Source organism: Diuraphis noxia, unplaced genomic scaffold, assembly GCF_037042655.1.
Source record: "Diuraphis noxia isolate RWA-SAM2 unplaced genomic scaffold, SU_Dnox_SAM2 contig0005, whole genome shotgun sequence".
Taxonomy (NCBI): Eukaryota; Metazoa; Arthropoda; class Insecta; order Hemiptera; family Aphididae; genus Diuraphis; species Diuraphis noxia.
The window spans coordinates 47,368,560-47,389,279 of NW_028301715.1; the positions used below are offsets into that span (position 1 = coordinate 47,368,560).

The 20,720-nt window shown below is 28.0% G+C and overlaps 4 protein-coding genes across 5 annotated transcripts; 1 reads left to right on the forward strand and 3 right to left on the reverse strand.

Annotated features, from left to right (window-relative positions):
• Positions 1-2,519: 2,519 nt before the first annotated feature.
• LOC107164204 (uncharacterized) lies at positions 2,520-4,683 on the reverse strand. Its single transcript, XM_015511937.2, has 3 exons — positions 4,553-4,683; positions 2,779-3,090; positions 2,520-2,694 (listed from the first exon to the last, which is right to left on the reverse strand). The coding sequence occupies exons 2-3, from the start codon at positions 3,069-3,071 to the stop codon at positions 2,568-2,570; spliced, it is 420 nt and encodes a 139-aa protein (XP_015367423.1). The 5' UTR covers positions 3,072-3,090; positions 4,553-4,683; the 3' UTR covers positions 2,520-2,567.
• A 6,306-nt stretch (positions 4,684-10,989) lies between these two features.
• On the forward strand, positions 10,990-12,807 carry LOC107164212 (cytochrome c oxidase assembly factor 5). 2 transcript variants are annotated; one of them, XM_089229594.1, is made up of 5 exons: positions 10,990-11,202; positions 11,278-11,379; positions 11,469-11,564; positions 12,432-12,485; positions 12,566-12,807. In XM_089229594.1, exons 2-4 carry the CDS (start codon positions 11,278-11,280, stop codon positions 12,453-12,455), a joined length of 222 nt encoding a protein of 73 aa, XP_089085720.1. In that variant the 5' UTR covers positions 10,990-11,202; the 3' UTR covers positions 12,456-12,485; positions 12,566-12,807. The 2 variants fall into 2 exon arrangements, with proteins under 2 accessions (XP_089085720.1, XP_015367432.1); XM_015511946.2 differs by lacking the exon at positions 12,432-12,485 and having other exon boundaries at positions 10,994-11,202.
• On the reverse strand, positions 12,704-14,855 carry Rad17 (Rad17 checkpoint clamp loader component). Its single transcript, XM_015511942.2, has 2 exons — positions 14,649-14,855; positions 12,704-14,300 (listed from the first exon to the last, which is right to left on the reverse strand). Exon 2 carries the CDS (start codon positions 14,295-14,297, stop codon positions 12,879-12,881), a length of 1,419 nt encoding a protein of 472 aa, XP_015367428.2. The 5' UTR covers positions 14,298-14,300; positions 14,649-14,855; the 3' UTR covers positions 12,704-12,878.
• A 1,199-nt stretch (positions 14,856-16,054) lies between these two features.
• Positions 16,055-19,619, reverse strand: LOC149055422 (transcription factor HLF-like). Its single transcript, XM_089229692.1, has 4 exons — positions 19,524-19,619; positions 17,589-17,726; positions 17,325-17,509; positions 16,055-16,411 (listed from the first exon to the last, which is right to left on the reverse strand). The coding sequence occupies exons 2-4, from the start codon at positions 17,662-17,664 to the stop codon at positions 16,232-16,234; spliced, it is 441 nt and encodes a 146-aa protein (XP_089085818.1). The 5' UTR covers positions 17,665-17,726; positions 19,524-19,619; the 3' UTR covers positions 16,055-16,231.
• Between the last annotated feature and the right edge of the window lie 1,101 nt (positions 19,620-20,720).

Consider the following 20,720-nt stretch of genomic DNA (forward strand, 5'->3'; position numbering starts at 1 on the left):
TATGGGGTCGCAAGAGTATCATTTTGCTACCCCAAAAATATTTATATAATTTGATAAAAAAAAATCGTCGTATTATAGATCGTAGCGTATCATGAAAAAAAAAATTAGTTGTGAATTTGCATGTCACCGAGTAACTGATAAGTATAACTACAAAATATAACCCAGACAGTCGTGGTAGCACTGGTAGCACAGAACAATTGATAACATGAACATTTTTATGTTATCTCATTATCTGTATTCTATGATAATTCAAAAACATTACAATAACGACTAACGAGAAAATGGTTTATCCTTGTTAACATTTTAAATTGTTTCATCATTTTGAATTTTGATTTGTTATTATTATTTGTAGTACTGTTGTACTGTAGTACTGTTGTAAACTGAAATGTGATATGATAAATACAATTTATAAATAAATTATAATGTAATTTTTTTTATTAGCCCACATAGCCCCCTATTTGTGCTAATGGAAAAAGGTTAAAAATGTACAAAAGTGTTCGCTACCCCAAAAATTTGCTGCTAGTTACGCCACTGCCTATGTGCCATGCATTATAGTTTAGTACTGTATAGTGTAGATATATTACAAAAATTAATGTATTATTTTGAATATTCTGTTAATTAAACACAAAAGAAATTCATAGAACTCTCAATTTTTAATAAAATAAACTATATCAACTAATTATTTTATTATGATTGTTTCTGACTGTAGCATGAGAAAAGTCATTTGTGTTTAGTGCTGTATATTATGCATGTTTTCATACAAACTGTATAATATAAAATATATTTATTTTAGAAACAGTAAAAAATATAAAGGAGAGAATACATTTATATATTTCCGAATTGTTCAGCACTTGGGCCATTAGAACTCTATATTTTTCAGATATTATAAATCCATTGAAATACCATCTGTTAAAGAAAGTAATGTAGCAGGTAATAATAATCAATGCCTAAAATGCCTTATATACAAACAAATGTTACACATTTAATACAATTCTGTGTATACAATTTAATTGATGAATATACCTAGGTAGGTACTGTAGTTAAGCTCCTTAATTATAATATTTATTATGCCTTATTAGTTATAATTTCATTTATTTTGTAGTTAGTGTATTGATAACCATTAGTTATAACTTATAATCAATAAGCCGTAGTTAGGTTATTAGGTATTTTAAATACAAATAATAAGAATTTTAGTATTTTTATGTTGGCAAAATCGGTCAGGTAAAAAGGCAATCTTTCATGCGGGAATTTTATTTTTTTAAGGTTGTTGAAACCGATCTCCCGAAATTTGATTTGGATGATATCTCGCTGTTATTAAAATCGGGAAATCTGTAACAGTCCCGTTAATTTAATTTAATTAAAATAATTTTAATACGCTAAGAATTCATTATCGAAGTATTATTTATAAATTTGGCAACATGTAATCGTTTTATTTTTGGATGCCCATTGTTAAACTCTAATCATTCGCAATCGTGTTATTAAAAAGGTCATCCTGATAAGAACCATCCGCAATTATGTATCACCGATGTATATTATACAAGAAATAATAGGTATACCTAACTTATGTAAACAAATCAAAAGAAATAACATGACATACTCAATATTATTCATTGTTAATAAAATATGGCCATGGTCATATTAACAGTCGGAACTCAATGTTTTTAAAACACAATTAGATTTTTGGAACGATAAAAAACTTAGAAAATAACTATAGTTACCTACCTAGGTACTTATTATTTTTGACAAGTTTGATTAGATTATTTTATAAATTCAATTCAACTAGTAGATTTATTATGGACTAAAACTAACTAGTAAGTGCCCATTTTGCCTATAAAGTATATCAAGATCGTCAATCATCCCGAAATCAAACTTCATTTTTGAAAAAATATTCCAGCAGGCTCTATAAGTATTAAAGTTTAAAAAAAGTAGAATATTAATAGCGTGGTTAGATATAAAAATGATGTAAAATACATTTTTGTTCCCGTTAAAGTAAAAGAAAATATGACAATAGTAGCCACTCTACCTTAAAATGTCAGTTAAATTGTATGTTCATTTACTTTTATTTAATTGGTTATATGGAAAATATTATATAAGAAATATAATATTACCTATAATCAACGGAGAATACAGTCTGTCACCAATTATAAAACAAATAATAATATATAGTAATAATATCGAACTCGAAATTAAAAATAATACGAATACAATAATATTAAATCAAAAACATTTTATTCCTTGAATTTTCCGGAAGTTTGTGACATAATTTTATGTTATGTTATTTTTTTTTTTTTTTTGAGGACACCACATACATCTTACAAACGCGTAACACCGCAAATTTAGGCTCGAAATTCCATCAGTTTAAAAATCACTGTGAATCGGCCTATTTTGAAACTTTATGGTAACGGCAAGAACATTATCTGGATTTTTTTTTGATTTTTTTTTTTTACAATACTTAAGTTTTCAAGCGAGTTATGAGCATTTTCATTTTACAATTTATTATACACGCTATATTACTCGTTTGTAAGACTGAGACAACAAATGCGGGTGTGGCATCCTCTTAAAGAATCTTAATCTGAGTCTGAATCTTCATTATTCATCTTCTTATGGTCCTTTATGTGTTTTAAAAGACTAACCCGTCTCGAGAATACTCTATCGCAAATTTGACAGATATAATGAGTTTCATTATCTTCATTCCTGAACAAAATAAAAATAAATTAACTTTTTAACATTATGTTTGATAATAATGAATACAAATAATATAAATAGATGAATTATTACTTTTGATTAGTTCCTGTAGGTGGAACTGGAGTTGTTTTGCGTGGAACCGGAGTACTTTTGGGTGATGGAATCGGTATAGGCGGTGTGCCCGGCGGAGGCTTCTTTGGGTTGCAAATTTTGACATGGTTTTTACACGCATCCAAGCTTAATAAACATTTCAAGCACATCCTACACACCCATAAAGTAGGACAGAAAATTGTATTATCGTAACGAACACAACTCCGTGGACAATATCGCTTCTCTTTAGGTTTGCTATCAGGTGTGTTCGAGTTGCTGCTCTCATTTTTCGACATCTTTTATAGTATTGGAATTCTATTGACATAAAAAGAAGTTACAATTTTAAAAGTACTAAAAATAGAATAATAGCTTAAAATCAATATTTTTATGGAGTAGTATTATAACAAATAAAAGACAATATTATAAATAGCCGCCAACTAGGTAATCGCTATGTTATACAATATATCAAATATAGGCTTACTACTATATTATAGTCATTATTGTTATGGTTGTGTTAATCAAATATAAGTATATATTTTGGCATTTTGCCAGGACCAAAAATTACCAGATCTCCCATCTCTATCCATGTTTTCTCCCCTGCACGGTTGTCAGTAAAATTGTATTGTGAAAAAATAAAAGAGTACCTAATATAATATATACTCTATAAATATTATACCACCCTTAAATTAGGTCTGTCATTTGAACGATGTTCTCAAATATATTTTTTTCTTTTTTCTTTTTTGTCACAGAGATGATACTAAAACTCCCTTTAGATTAATTTATAATCGAATATTGAAATTATTAAAAATAAATTTTGAATAAAAATATAGTATATGAATATGATCATGCACCATTTTATCTGTCATCAAAAAATCTATAGATATTAAATATGCATAAATCAATACTACATTACTAAATCTACATCAGCACTTCAAGACTGAAAATAATTGCACAGTCACCACTGAAATGTGTGTAAACCATTATTTTGTACACAATATTACATTAGTAGATTAGTTATTTAAAATATTGTTTTAAAGATGGAATATTTTAAATTTATTAACCCAGGAAATTGTGACATTAGACATTATCTGATGAGCACGACTTACTGACTTCCTATAATTGAGATGCATGTATAGTGTATAGGTCTCTTGTTTAATACATCCATACTACAGTAACAATATCAATATGACAATAATATGTATATTATTATTAAAATAAACAAATTATTACAAATATCACTTAATATTTACTATTGTCAGTTCATCAGTTGTCTGTTGCAGAGAAAATTAAGAATGGCAATAGACTTAAAGTGCCTAATTTTTATGGTCTTATGGATATGTAATACCCAACAGGATTAAAGTTAACAGATTAATAAATATGAAATAGGGATTCGTGTGATCGCATTGATTAAACTTGTATAAAATAAGGCCAAGTTATGAGAAGTGAGAATTCAATGTTCAAAGTACAAGTACCGCCACCACGGGTGACAACGACGTGACACAGTCAACTATTCCTGTACGCCGAAAAGCCTTGGCAGGACGCGAAGCCAAGTCGCACCGGACGAGTACCAGCCGCCGCCATTTCGATGATATTTTGCCCAACCGTGATCCCGACACTCGTCGGCCCGAGGCACAGACACTCGTGACAACGATAGATCCAAGTGATCCAATAGTCGACGTTGACCATAGACAGCAACAAATAAGCAGACGGCCGTAGCCGCGTCAGCATCTGCCTACTCTAAAATATTATTACATTTATTATTATTTTAAGTACTCACCAACAGCTTCGTAACTGGGTTAAATTTTCGAGAAATCCTGCGGGCAAGGGACTATTGAGCATGGACGCCAAGACGTTGATTACAGCATTTGGTGAGGCATAGGAGCATTGTCATTCTTCATGAGGCAAGCGGGACGGCATGAGTCACCATAGCTATAATACACTGAGTAGAAGTAGTGACGTGAAAAAAAAATCGATTTTTAAAATAATCGATTATATTTTTTCGATGTTTCAGACTATTACTTTGAAAATTACGCGACAGTGATGACGTTGTATTATTAATGTAACTATAAAAGGTCAATAATACGAAAACTTTAAATCAATAACTAGACAAAAATTACGATAGGTATCATCTAATATCATCTATTACTTAATATAAATCATAATTGAATAATTCGTTAAATTCATTTGAAACTTGTAAGAAATATTCACAAGCACTAAACGATATACTATAATTACGTATTTATGCCGTTATTTATTTTTAATTATGTATAAATTTGTAAATTTATTAACGCACATGCGTAGATACGAATATACGATCAGCATTACTGTGTTACCATGGTTCGTCTCGGTCTATTAGCTTACCGATCTTTTTTTGCTTAGTTCAGTGGCATTCAAATTATTTTGTACTGCAGAGGTGGAAAAAGCTGATTTTTAACATGCACTATTTGATTGTTAAAAATCAAATGTATTGATTATGTAAATGATTATCAGACAGAACCATCGAAAAAAAAGGTCATGGAGGACCAAGCCCCAATCATTCCGGCATCTGTTTGACCGCAACTGGCTCAGATTATAATACAGTATGCATATCGTGGTTAAATAAACGATTCAATTTAATGAATATAGGTCAATATAAATGGGTAAAATCGACGTTATTCAGATAACTTTATATCGAATATTTATGTTTTGGTTTTTTTTGTAACGGTTTTTTTCAATCGATTTTTTCATTTCGATTAAAATCGTTCCCCTCAAAGAATCGCCCACCGGCCACAATTATGAGACAATGTAAATAAATGTAATTCATGGAACAATCACAACGACCAATGAAAATCAAGAATTATAGCGTCCCTTCGCAGCTGCTGCAGCTGCTGCAGCTACCACAGAGCAACATAGAAGCGACACTTCCGACACTCGATCGACTGCCGATCAGGCCACTGAGGTATCCAATGAACTGTCACTGAACTCTATTAAACAGTTGTAGGATCGGACGTACTGACAAGGCTTAAATACTGGTTAAAAAATGCGTGAACATCTATATTAAATACTATAAAAAAATAAAAAGACAATTTATCGTACCATTCAATAGTGTTGTGTGATAAGGCACAGAACAATGTGATACTACTGAGTTGCCAGATAAATTCTGACGGCGGCGGCTGTGCGATAACGAAAAATCAGGGGTTCTCCGTACTTGATTGTCAGCCGAGTCATAAAATTTTATACATTTATAATAAACAAATTGGTGAGACGACTGATATCGCACGGTCAAAACACTAGTTTGGGGTACACCTACCGAAAAGCGCCGCTGCCGTCTCAAATTATCTGACAACGACAACTTACTGCACAAGTACAAACAACGTACAACTTTTGATAGAACTGTTGATAGTAGTGAACCCTAATGGCAAACTGTTGCTCGAGTTAATGTTTCAAAATCTTCAGAGAATGAGAGCTCGGTATTCATTCTTGTGATAATGCAATATTACGAGAGAGACGGAGGGTCCATTTATCTTATGGAGTTGTTAACTACCGCGGTCTCCAGATTCTAAGACAGTGGTTCTCAACCTTTTTTCCGTCGCGTACCACTTAGACTGCTATTGCTTTTAAATACGGAACACTTTGGGTTTTGATTCAAAAAATAAAAAGTTACCTATGCTTAGTTTTGACAGTAGATTAGTGTATTAAATTTAGTAAAAAGTTAAAAGCATATATAAATACAAATAAAATATATCAATATCGGTGTATCAATTACAATATATATATATATATAAACAAGTACAATTTAAAATTCAAAAACAATATATTTTAATGAAAGCGTTGTATTTGTTTTTTTTTTTTGAACAATTTTATCTAATCTTGGTTACTGATGAAGTCAAAGCATGTGCTACATCAAGTTTATTTCTGGTTTTGGTTTTTATATGGATCGTTAAATAAATAATTTTTCTAATATAACAAGAACCGGTTCCTGTCCGACATTTTCGTGTCCTCAACTTGGTCAGTAAGATGAAATGATTTAAACGCTCTATATAATCATTGGTTTTACTTATGGTCATATAAGCTCGTCGATCTTTAGTGAACATTAAAAAGTCAGGAAACGTTTGCTTTTATTACCTCTGCAAAAAAACTTAAAAAACATATATTGATCACCGTTGAAAGTATCCATTTTTTAATTCAAGGCCTATAAAGATTATAGATTTTTTTTATCTTAGATCACATACAATGTATAGACTATTGAGTCACAGCATCGTAAACGCTAAAACCCGTGCTACGTATTTGAAAACATCATTTTTAACGAGTCACAACTCATAAGAGGATTAGAAGAATGCCTTCTATTGGACATACGGCATACGACATACGGTTCAGTATTCACCGCATATTTATTAATTTATTATTATAAACTATTATTTATATCATATTGTGTAAAGCAATATGCATTTTACATAATATAATAATAGACCTCGAAAAGATACTGCGTGACAAACAAGTTCGAATGAAGAACAACCAAATTCATTACTATGATAATGCACAGAAATAAAACCAATAATAGATCATCTCGATTTGCTGAAAATGTTAGAAATATATTCACTTCATTTCTGGAAAAAATAAAACATAAATATTATCAGCTATTGTGTACCTAGATAAAGTCGATATATTGACATGAGCTAGGATGTGCTTAGGAAAAACTATTTTAAAAACACGATTTTTTAACGGTATATTATTGCGCTCCATATATTTTATACTTTACATGCATTTTATATTTATTTATATGAATTAATTGTTATGGCCGTGTTTTATTAAAATATGTTATGACTAAAGTACAATCCATATTACTACTAAACACTTAACAGTACATGTATACTTTTTGTGATGAAACATATTTTTTTACTCGCTTGACATACGTAATTCTTTCCCTACAGGCTATACAAGCTTACAACCGGTTGCGGTGCGAAATTGTGGAAGTTTTGAAACATATTGTACATTTAAAATATTTTTACCACCACCTCTAATAAGCAGCTGTGGTCAGTGGCCAAAGGGCTTTCAGACATGAGGTAATTGCTTCAAATAATCCTATATCCCACCACCACTACCTACAGCTTCACACTATCTATTAACTTTGATCCAATCTTTAAATTGATTATTGAACTTATCCCATAAAATACGCCTTTTTTGAACTTCTGAAATAAATTATAAAACTCTCCACAAGCACTGCAATGTGCAGTGTATTAGTGTATAACATATTAAAATGCAAGTTAGTATGTTGTATCTTGCCGTTGTCACCGTTACAGATAAAATCAAACTTGTTTGATTATCAAATATTGCATGTGGTGCGGTGGTAATTTTACCACGGCGGGTGGCCACAAATTATCTACCTGATTCGTATAAATTATTTGTTTACATTTTAATACTAGGAAATGGGGCCACAAATTAAATATATATTTTTAGCGTGTCTTGAGATTGGGCCATAAATATTTAGCATGAAAATTGAAAATATACGAATATAGGTAATTTATAACTTTATTATTTATTTTTTTTGCTAATACATAAAAATAAAACTATAACTATTTTTTTTTTAATAATTTAATACCGATTTTACCAACTCAAATCTATTCTTTTTCCCTACATCATATTTTTTTAATAAATTAAAAATATATTTTTTCGAATTAAAGTTCTTGATTTGTTTGTTATTTGTAATACATGACATATTAATTTAATAGTGGTCCATTCGCCAGGTCTACCTGTTACAAATGTAAAATTATAGTGGCCCAATAACCGTATATCTTTTTGAAAAAAAGACTATTGTAGACCGATTTCCGGATGCCCTATAACAGTTTTGCGGTTGTATTAGGGGCTGCATCCGAGTTGGGTACCGAATTTAAAATTGCTACATTAGTTGGGTCCCAAATTATTTTAGGTACAATACTAGTTTGATCCCGAATTATTATAGGTATTTCACTAGTTCCTGAATATTTTTTGGTAAGTACTACACTATACTAACATTTTCATTCCCATTTTAACAGACTTAGGACTGTCTATAATCTATTATACCACAGGTATGGTTAAAAATGTTTTTTACAGTTTTTTTTTTGTTTCGTTTCTTTTCCATTAAAATCTAAGTTATTAGAATTTAATAAAAAATCAACTACACAAAATCACTTTTGTGTTGGTAAAAATATTAAAAATGTTAAAAACCAAGTATAAAAATACATATTATATAATAAAAAATATAGTCATATAGATGTAAGTGAAGAAATATTAAAAACGTTAAAATAATTACATAATATAAATACAAATAAAATAATATTTTTTTTTAAAATCACATGTGTGTTGGTAAAAATGTATACGACATTAATTTTACAAAATCAAATCGATTGATTATTCCTGCAATTTTTTTATTAAATATTATATTATATCTTTTAATATTAAAAAAAAACTGTAAAAAACATTTTTAACCATAATACCTGTGGTCTAAATAGATCATAGACAGTCTGTTAAAATAGGAATGAAAATGTTAGTATAGTGTAGTACTTACCAAAAAATATTCAGGAACTAGTGAAATACCTATAATAATTAATTCGGGACCCAACTAGTATAGTACCTGCGATTAGCCCCTAGTACTCGGGACCCAACTCGGATGCGCCGAGGAGTTAGGACGTCCGTTCTTTTTTTATAGACTTAGTTTTTTTTTCACACCGCATTGCTCGTATTCTATTAGGACATGGGCACATAGCGTCCCACATGTCCCAGTCGTTCCACACGGTCACACGTTATATTTGATATTGGTTCGTAAAAAATTTTCGATGGGATGTGAGTCGTTTGGGAATTTACCTAAAACTTTTTTTGGCGAAAGCCATTCGAGAATAAGCAAGCAACGTACGAGAGCCGTTTGGGTTGCCACTGTTTCCCCCAATATTAAAAAAAGTTTAATTCCGTTTCAGCTAATTTATCTGCTATATGATAAAAATATTGTGAAACGATTAAAAATCAAAGACATGTATTTCACATTTTATTAGTTATAAGTATTTTTATAGAAACCAAATGTTCAACAAATTTATTAATATAGTGTATATAATATGTAAAGATAACTTCTTTTTATTCAAACTAATTGAACTGTTTAGTTATTACCTTCATATAAAGTTATTATTTATTATCATTTGTTTTTTTTTTTTTAATATTAAAACAGTCCATCAACGATTTAAAATCGAAATAAACATAAAAATAATCATATTTTATTTTTATGCAAAAACCAGTTTTCTTGTTTTGTTGCAATTCAAATGTAAATAACCGTATGTGAGTAGGGCTGCAGGTACTTTTTACACTTATATTTAATTTTTACAAAATGTTTATGTGTAATACCATATTATATACGTAATACGTGTCACGTGGTAACATTTAAACTATTTTTGAGATATTTTAGACATGTTAAATTTCCAAACTCTATTAGTTTTTATTTTTAAAAACAAAATACCTGTTATTTATAGTTATTTTATTTCAATTTAATTTACCCACAATAGTCTTGATTGGCACATGATATCATACAAATAAATGTATTGTTTTTTCGTAATTATTTCGTTTTTAATTTAAAACTATAAAATTTTAATTTTAAATACCCAACTATAATTTAATCGTTTTACAATTTTTGTTTTGCTAATTGCTATAAGCTTCATGACTTTTTAAAACCAAAATTAAATTACAAATTTTTTTAAAAGTATACCTACCTACTTAATTGTGATATGTAATTTATAAATAAACTGTAAAGATGCTACTAATAAACTGAAAAGTGGTAGAACCAATAGAACAATCATGAAAAAATAATATTAATTGCAATAAGTATTTTTTAATTTTAATGATACCTAAGTATTTAATAAATTGTCAATTATATTAAGAATAACAAAATATAATATCACAACCGTTATCTGAAAAGTGTCAAAAGGTTGCCACTTGGCACTTGTCAGCTTTCAGCTTTTATATAAAACAAAATTTCACGTGTAAATATTCAGCATCTAGTGTCACATAATCATCAAACACCTTAGATTATATGGTATTATATTATAATATTATACTATTACTATAATATGATCTAAGCTAAATCCATAGTGCCGTACTGCCGTCACGACTCACGAGGAGTTATGACCGTCGACCACGGACTATATAGGAACAGACCAAGATTGTGACATTATGTTAGTCCGAGTCTGTGATTATAACACCGTGTTATCTACTTACAGACAATATTGATAACAGTATGAAACTATGAAATTAAATAAAAAATCTGAAATATTATTAAAATTAAATTACTGTTGTAAAAAAATTGAACCGTAAATTAAATAAACAATAACAAGGCTTATGTAAAGTTCTAGATAGGGCTATCGTAAGAAATTAATACAAATTACAACTGTCGCAGTCACACGGAATACAGTCAAATTACACACCAATACAGTATGTAATTATTTGCATACTTACTAAAATAATAACAATACCATATCTACTTATTCATTCAATATTTCATATAAGATGATGCGCTACGATGAAGGTGAACTCACAGACCACAAGCCTTGTGCGGGTGTAAGAGCGGATCTCAAAATGTGTCTATTGGAATCGGACTGTTGTAAAATAGTAAATAATTAATTTTGTTCTAAAAAAATAGCTAATATGTATTTTATAGACGTCCCTAAATTTTAATGGATGTTAATTATAATTTTTAGGAAAAAAAGTTGCCCAAAGACTGCTTGAAAGAGAAAAACTGTCCACCAGAATGTTTAGCGTTGCAAAATACATTTTTTGAATGCAAGAGATCTCTTGTAAGTTTTGATTTAGTTCAATAGATTATGTTTTGGTATTCTTTTAGTGCATGACCCACCTTATTGGGTATTTGTTCAGTGTTTTTAGTCAAACTAAGAATCATATAATTATGTTATTTTATTATTATTAAATAATTAATAATGCAGGATTTAATTTAATAATGTTAAAATCAATAAGAAAAAATGTATGTTTATTGAATTCCTACTACAGCAATGTACGTTGATCCATACATAATATAGGTATAATTGTCGTAGTATATCACATACTAAATGAATAATATTATATTATAATTATATTATATATTATAATTATTATTATATTATAATATTATTTAATGAATATTTTATTATGACTTATAAAGTTATAAGCCGGTATTGAATTTATAACATTTTGGTTGAATAAATATATTCTATAAAAACGATCTTCCCTTAAATAATATGAAATACGTACCTAAACAATGATAGAATATGAAGATACAATTCTGATAAATTTGAACTGCTATCATAAGAATAAGTAATAGCTACTTAATTGTAAAACTAAAACAAATTACTTAATTAATCTATCAACACAATAGTGTAATAATTTAGAGTTTGATTTTGAATCATATTATTAGTATTCAATTGAAAATAATTTTAAAATAGGTTTATTAGCTTATTCAACAATGTATTCCTAAAATATGTCCTATTTTGTTTAAAAAACATATAAAACTGCAAAATATGAAAAGTTAAATTCTTCCATGTGTTATGCAATTCTAAGCGTACACTGTAGTTATTACAAATAATATACATAATATCTTATAACAAATTCACTCACTTCTGTAAGTTTTGTGTAACTACATTATTATATTAATGTTTTTGTATTTCTAGATAATCATAGACGATTTTGATTAAAAATATAAATACAGTAATGATAATACCTAGGTATTAATTTTATTTGTAAAATTGTAATAATTATTATATTTTCATATGTAATCTTTAATATTCAAATAATTGTATTTCAGTTGGACAACAGACAGCGATTCAGAGGAAGAAAAGGCTATTAATAACATACAATATATATAGATTTCAAGAGGCTAAGACTTTCTCTGATGTTTATATATCTTTTTTTTTTAGTTGTTTCTTTTCAATCGTAAAAAAAATTAAGTGATTCAAAATTAGTTTTTATTTACACTTTAATTTGTATAGATTTCATTAACAAAAATATTTCAAATATTACAAATATACAAGTTCTTAAAAATTATAATTTGTATATGTACATATATGTTATAGTAAAATTATTTGAGTATCTAGATTATTTCCACTTTTGATCAGTCATTATTTTCTTTTGAACCTCCACAATTCTTTAGCAACATTTTTCTGTCTATCAGTTCCTAATTCATTTACAAATGGGATAATGTCTAACAATATGTCTTTAGGAGATTCACGTACATCATCAAACCATCCTTTAACATCCTTATACATTTGTATATCATTGGTATATTGGAAATGTTTTGGCTTTACAATTGATCTAAATGCTTTAATGGGTTTTTCATTTGCCAACATTAATCCTCTGACAGCTACTGATAACGATGACAAACTTATATCATAAATAGAAACTCCAAACATGAAATTTGAATTTAACATTACATCAGCGGCACTGATTGCATCAGCTCCTTTGCAAATGTCACTTAAACTAGAGAAACGAGATAAATAGTTTTCTTGAAGAAACCCTAAAACTGTAGTAGGTTGCATTGCAAAATTTTCAACCAGATTGTCAGGATTATGTGTAAATTTAAATTGTAAAGGAGAATTTATAATCTCTCTCTTTGGATATATAACACGACCAATAGAATGAAATAAATCAAGGCTCTCATCTATTGAAGCAGTAGAACACTTTTTACTGATTTTATTTTGGACTTTCATACAGGAAAAACTTAAGCTTATAATTGATGCTCTTAGATCTCCATTAGTCTCATCGTAAATAGTATTTAATTCAGAAGTATTTGGTATCCTTAGTAATTTATTATTCTGTTGTTCAGATTTAACGATTTGTTCCAAAACAGCTAGGACAGATTTTCTTGTGATTGGGTTGAATTTAATTTGTTGCACTTTCAACCTTTCTAAGACTTCTGTAGAAAATAGATCACGGATAATTTTCTCATTGTTAATAATAAACACAATTGGAAATTGTGAGGGTGTATTAAAATGCATCATAATATCATGAAACTCATCAGGTTTATCTAAGAAAATATTAGGAATATCTTTAATCAACAAGAATTGACCATTAGAAACACCACATTTTAAACTACGATATCTTGTAGCGCCCCAAATAAAATCTTGGAACTTATCTTGAACATTTTGGTAACAATAACCATCGGTGCACTGATCATATATTGGTTCAATAGTCATAGGTGTTACCCATTCTAAACAAATAAAACCACATTCTTTGGCGATCAATTTCACTGCGGTTGCTTTAGCACATCCTGTAGGTCCAGTAACGAGTAAGAATTTACTTTTGATCAATGAATTATCGTTTAAACTTTCAAACCAATGTTTCACTTCTTTTATTTTACCATTATGTACAGCTAGTTTAGCAACAGACTGAGGAGTGTAAATATTACACCAATCAGAATTTTTATTTGCACTTTGAGTAAGAGGCCTCTTTCTGTTGAGAGATGATTGCTTCGATGATTTAATGGTCGGTGGGATCTCTTCAAAAGATGGTTTAATCCATGCTTTTTTTTCAGGGCTCATTATCTAAGAAATTAAAATTAAAATTTCAACATTTTGTAAAACAATAATCACAGCAAATGTATAATACTATAAATAACACTAAATTAAAGTTTATACAGGTATTCAACCATAGGCATAAAAAGGTCATTAAATTAGGGAGGGGTCAGAGTCTTGAAATTTTTTGATAGCTAAATAAGGTATGGAGATAGTACATAACATGACATATCTTTAAAATGTTTTGGGTATACAGCCCTCTACAATTATGCCTATGAATTTAATTTACAACATAAAAAAGTTATAATCTTATAAAAATAAAAATAACTTAAACAATCAATTCATTTAAAATAGATACGTCCAAAAGCTAATACTTACAGATTTTAAATTTGTGAATCCCAAAATTTAAATCATTTAGGGTAAATAGTAGATATAATAATTTTTCATAGAATAATTATAATCAATAATCTAACAAATAAGGTTAATGAACGAAAAGTAAGTAATAAACTTAATAACTAATCGATTGTATGAATTAGGTACTCCTGCAAATCAAATATTTTGAAGCTGTAAAAATTTAAATTATATTATTATATTATAATTTATAAAATGTTATCAATACCAATACTGAAGCTGATAACCACGGCTATAGATAATAAACTCCTATCTTATAATCGTAGAGATAACAAACGAAAAGGTGAGTACCTAATTGATTAGGGGACGTAGTTACGAATAATTGTGGATCTTCGCAGGAAAACATTTTTTGTGTCCCTGTATAATATTTCCTACATTTAGCCCCTTTTTGCAGTTATCAACATGTGACAACATCATTTTCATTATAAATTATAATATTATATTTTATTATAATTAGATTTAATGGTTTTATATATTGCTAAATTTAAATTAAAATATTAAAATACATTAATAATTTAATAAATTTAATAATACCTACACAATTCGTTGCGAATACTTCAAGCGAAAATATAATACAAATGTTATAATTAGGCTATATTTTGTATTCTTTTTTTAAATGCAAAATCATCTTGTCCAGTATTTCAAATACAAAATTGGATTATAAATACATTTTACTAAATATTTGGTCCATAATTGAACACTAATAGTATAAGCGCTTCAATGTTGTTCCTTCCATCACAGAATCTTGAACATCATTTAATACTCTTTGAATAGGAACCAGTATATATGGTACTATACTACTATAGTATTATATAAAATAAAATAATATAGCTACCTGCCAATTTTTCTCTATCGGCTAAAACATTGCAATAAAATTATTGAATCACTTACAAACGAATCAAAACCTATGCAAACTGAGGATATGAATACAATTATCAAAAAAAAAAAAAAAAAAAAATTGAAAAACAAGAACGTTTCTTCACTAAAAATAATACAAACGATGTTTTAAATGTTCATTCATATGACGATCATTCTTATAGCGTTAAAAACAAAATGAATTTCTTAATTATTGTTGAATTGTACCTTTTAAATGACGACCGTAAGTGAATATTGTTTTTTTTTCGAATTGTATATTATTAAATGTATTTAACTATTTTAATTTTAATTTAGAAATATAATATAAAATCATTAAATCTAATTATAATAATATTATAATTTATAATGAAAATGATGGATAGCTGCAAAAAAGGGGCTAAATGTAGGCAATATTATATACGGTCACAAAAAAACTTTTCCTGCATTCATTATAGGTATCGTCATAAAACTGACTTCATTAAAAAAATTATTTTTTAACAAAGAATAATTGATATAAATAGGTTCACTTTTGAAATTTATTGCCAAAAATTTAAAAATATTACATGTGTATTATATTGTGATAGTAATATACTAACATACTTTACTATGTTAAATCGACAAAATATCATAAATAAAATTCTGCAACATAATATTATAGTATCATTTAACCGATATTCACATTTTTAAGTTTTAATCTAGTATAGTCTATTTTTTTTTTTTTGAAAAGGCGTTAAGACGTTATTTGTCCAAATGATTTGATTCGTATTATAAAAAACTAATGTTCTCTTTATAATTTCAAGCTCTTCAGATACTGTGCTAAGTCGGAACTTTAACAACATATTTTCTTTTTCTAAAAGAAATAATTTCAATGCCATCTGAAAAAAAAGAATACACAGTGTCTTTAATCATTATACTCATTGTATTATCGAGGTAACATATGTTAGGTAAATTAATATAGGTAATACTGATAAATGGTAATATGTATACATTTATAATGCATTAATATAGTTCATATTCATTATTCACTATTGACTATTTATTGTATACTCATTGCAATGTTCAAAAATTCAAAATATTTTTTTTTTTTTTGTATAACAATAACATTATACTATAGGTTTGTAATACGTCCCGGAAAACCGGAACTGTCGCCGGTATTTTACTTGGTGTATCACGTGGTGTCCCGAAACTGACACCACTTATGCCGGATTTTGGGAAAAATTAAAAAATAATATAATTTTAACAATATTTTAGAATAATAATTATTTATTTTAACTAAGAGTCAAAATGTTATAAATACTAGGAGAACAAAAACTAGGGAGTGTCCACTGCTATTGAACAGTTCATATATCTAACTATATTTTATTTTTAAGTGTTACTGATAATCGACACGGGTGTTACTGACTAATGACAAGCTATTTTACTTTAATTTATTACATCAGTCGACTAAATATGCTAGTATACCCTTAGAGCTAAGGGGGAGGGGGTGCAAGATTGGGCATTGCCCTCCCTAAACCCAATTTTTACCACCTCTAAAAATATTAGAAATTAATATTCTTTTTGTACATAATTCCCCCCTAAAATTTGGTTTGATTCACTTGAAAATTTGGTCTGGCTACGGGCCAGTACCTACGTATAAGTACTACAGGATGTATACCTAGGTTATACATCATTAATATTCGTTCTATTGTATCGTATTCCGCGTTTTCCACATTTTAATTATTTAACTTATGGTCACCACAACACTTAAAATTAAATTAAACTTAGAAATCAAATAAAAATATAACTTACTTCATTGTCTCTTCTACGTTTAGCCTCTCTGGACTTTTTAGCAGCCATGTTGTTTCTCTTTCTCTTTTCGTAATATTTAGCGTCTTTTTTATCTCTCGGAGTATCTGTTTTCAGACGTCGAAGTCGCATTTGTTGCACACCATATATTTTACAATCACACACATAACCATGTAATTTGTCATCTTCTAAAAAATAATTAAATTGAATCACCAAGTGTTAAAAAATGTACAACACAATGAATTAAGAGAAAAGAGTGATACCTACTGCTATAGTTATTTTGTAGGCTGCAGGACGAACAATTTGTTCTCGAATTATTTTGGCCAAAACTCAATGAATCCATTCAGTTGCGCGATTTTATACTTCGTTTTATAGGGTTTATACCTACTGGAAACTGCCCTTTTGCTGCCAATAATAAACATTAAAATAAATAATATATAGTAGCTATGAAAAGTTATTTTTAAATTGATAATACAACATCTACCACTTTATACAGAGTGATTCATACCAAATATGTTCATTACTCACCACTGTTTGTCATTCAATAATGTATTTATTCAAATTCTGATTTTTGGAATTTTAAAGTATAGGTATGGCTTTATTTTCAAGTGTTTAAAGTTCGAACGAGTAGTTTATGAGTTATTCAACTAGTATAGCATAATATTATATATTATGATAGGTCCATCGATAATACGTTTAGAAGATATGGGAGCTAATGGGCTATAATACTATGAGGGCTTAAAAAAGTTTAGCCATCTATCCTCATCAATATTTAATACTTAATACTTATCAAAAATTATTTGAGTATTATATAGGACTTACTAGATTCAGTATTCTAGTTAGTATAATAGTTTCCCTGTATAAAACATTAAAACTATTATAAATCAATAAATGTAATATATAATAAATTTTAGTATAAACTGTTTAAGGTTTAAGCTATTAAAGCATTAAGTAATATCTAAACGTGAACATATTTTTTACATTAGGTAATAATTGATGATAAACACTAGATATAGGTACCTGGTACATATATCAAGACTGTTATTTGGTAGCTAATGTCGCTAATGATGATTCATATTGATGTATGATTTTATCAAAGGTACCTAAACTAACTAAATATAACTATTAGATTAACTCCACGGTGTACACATAAATTACCAACGGTTAAAGGAGAGGGCCGGTATTATATTTAAAAATGTATTCTTATAAACATATATTATAAAAACATTTAAAATATGAAAAAAAATGAAAGGAGAAGTATGTTTGAACACTCAAAATTTCCCCCCGTGAATACCTATATATACGGCTATACGTCATTCAGTCACTGTTTTATATTTTAAGTTAAGCAAATAATGGTTGTATGTTTCAATGTTTGTATGATGTAGATATCTTGATAATATAAAATATAAAATTAAACATCAATAACAAAATAATAATAATAATATAGTTTTTGTGTAGGTAGGTATACCTATTATAATGATATAATATAATATTATAGTTCTAATTTCTAACATGTCTATACTTATGTAATTATGTAAATGATAATTAGTTTCTATTGTAGAAACACGAGGTTAGTTTTGTGGATCTGTGAAGTTTTTTAATAAGCAGGTGAACATAGTTGATCATTTGGAACTCAGATGACTGGTTGGATGTTAGATCGGAGGACATTATACTGCGTAGATTTTGTTGAATGAATAAAGCTTAAATGTTTTAGCAAAAGGCGTTGCGTTACAGCGATGATCTCGATTTATTTAATAATAACAATATAGGTAATATAATATATATTAGAATATGCGAAAAAGGATTTTTTTACATAAACAAATTGGTAAGTAGATGGGTAAAATAATTTTTTTTTTGTCTCATAATATATATGACGTTTACATTCTTGCTGCCATCGCCACTGAGTGTTTGAGTATTTTAAAATTATATACAAAATACAAACCAAATACACAGGCTGTAACGGTGGACTACGATTGTGCGTATTTGACCTTTTTAGATACCCGAAACAAATATAATATAGGGTTTTTTTTTAAATTTTATAATTATAAATTATCTTAATATTAATATTATTATAATAATTATCTACAATATTATAGAAGTAGTAGTGTAGTTTGTATATGAATAAGAAGTGTTAAGCCTAGGTATAGTTAAAAATATTTTAACAAATCTTCGCTATTTATAACTGCACTTTAACTTACTAACATGTGAAATCGGTAAGCTTGTTTTCGACTGTATATCAGCGGTATTCTTAGTTTTATTACTACCGTCTACCAATATCAGATATTCATAAACGACGTTTGACTGTACCTAACTATGATGAAGGAAAACAAATACTAGTATACGAATTTGAGAATCATTGATAATGACTGTTCGTTTGGTAGCGATATTTTGCTTTAATTTATATAACGCTCATAAATATAAATGTATTTTTCTGTTTTATTACATATTATATTTTAACGTCATTTTTTTACTCCTATATACATGAATTAAAATTAATAATATATGTATAATGTATACTATATAGGTGTATAATGTTATATTATTGTAGTATTCAATGGTTTATATCTATAAACGATGAGTGATGATTGTGTATTATAGCCACCTATAGGTGCAAAATAATATGTCAGCTTGCACGCGAGCACAATAATAATTATCAATCGAGAAACTAAACAATAATCATTTGTAACCTTAATCTGGTCTAAATTACACCCTAATACTGATGTTATAGTTTTAAGGGATAGACATTTGTACTATAAGGTAATTTTCTACACCACTTTTTGTTGTCATAATACAACGAGTATATTTTCCATTGTCTGTTCGTTGTACCTACACAATAACGTTTATCAACTGTGACATCGAAAGATAACACGACATTTAACAATTACTAATTCAACCTTTTTCTATTATAAATATCTATTTTAAAATACGACACATGAGTTTTATAAATCACATAGCGTCCATCAAAAAAGATTCAATTGTCAAAACCTCCTGTAATTATCATATTATTTATTTTTACCTTTTACATATTATACTAGGTATAATTAATATTATGTTATACAATTTAATACAATCGAAAAATCGATGCTTAATAATAATATAATAGGTATACGTAATACCTACACAATGTTTAACATGCATATATTAATATTTTTATGTTCAATATCACGTAATAAATAATTGTTATAAGCTTATAGCTTATAGCTCATACAAAAAAAAATTACAATAATAATTATTTTTAATTGTATATTACTCCGTGCACACTATATTAACGACGATTCACAACTCAGGTATAAAACTTAGATCATATACTATAGTATAGCACAAATAAATGTATAATTTTACCATAATAATATAATATAAATAATATATTTATGGTTTAAGTCTACCAGTGAGCCACAA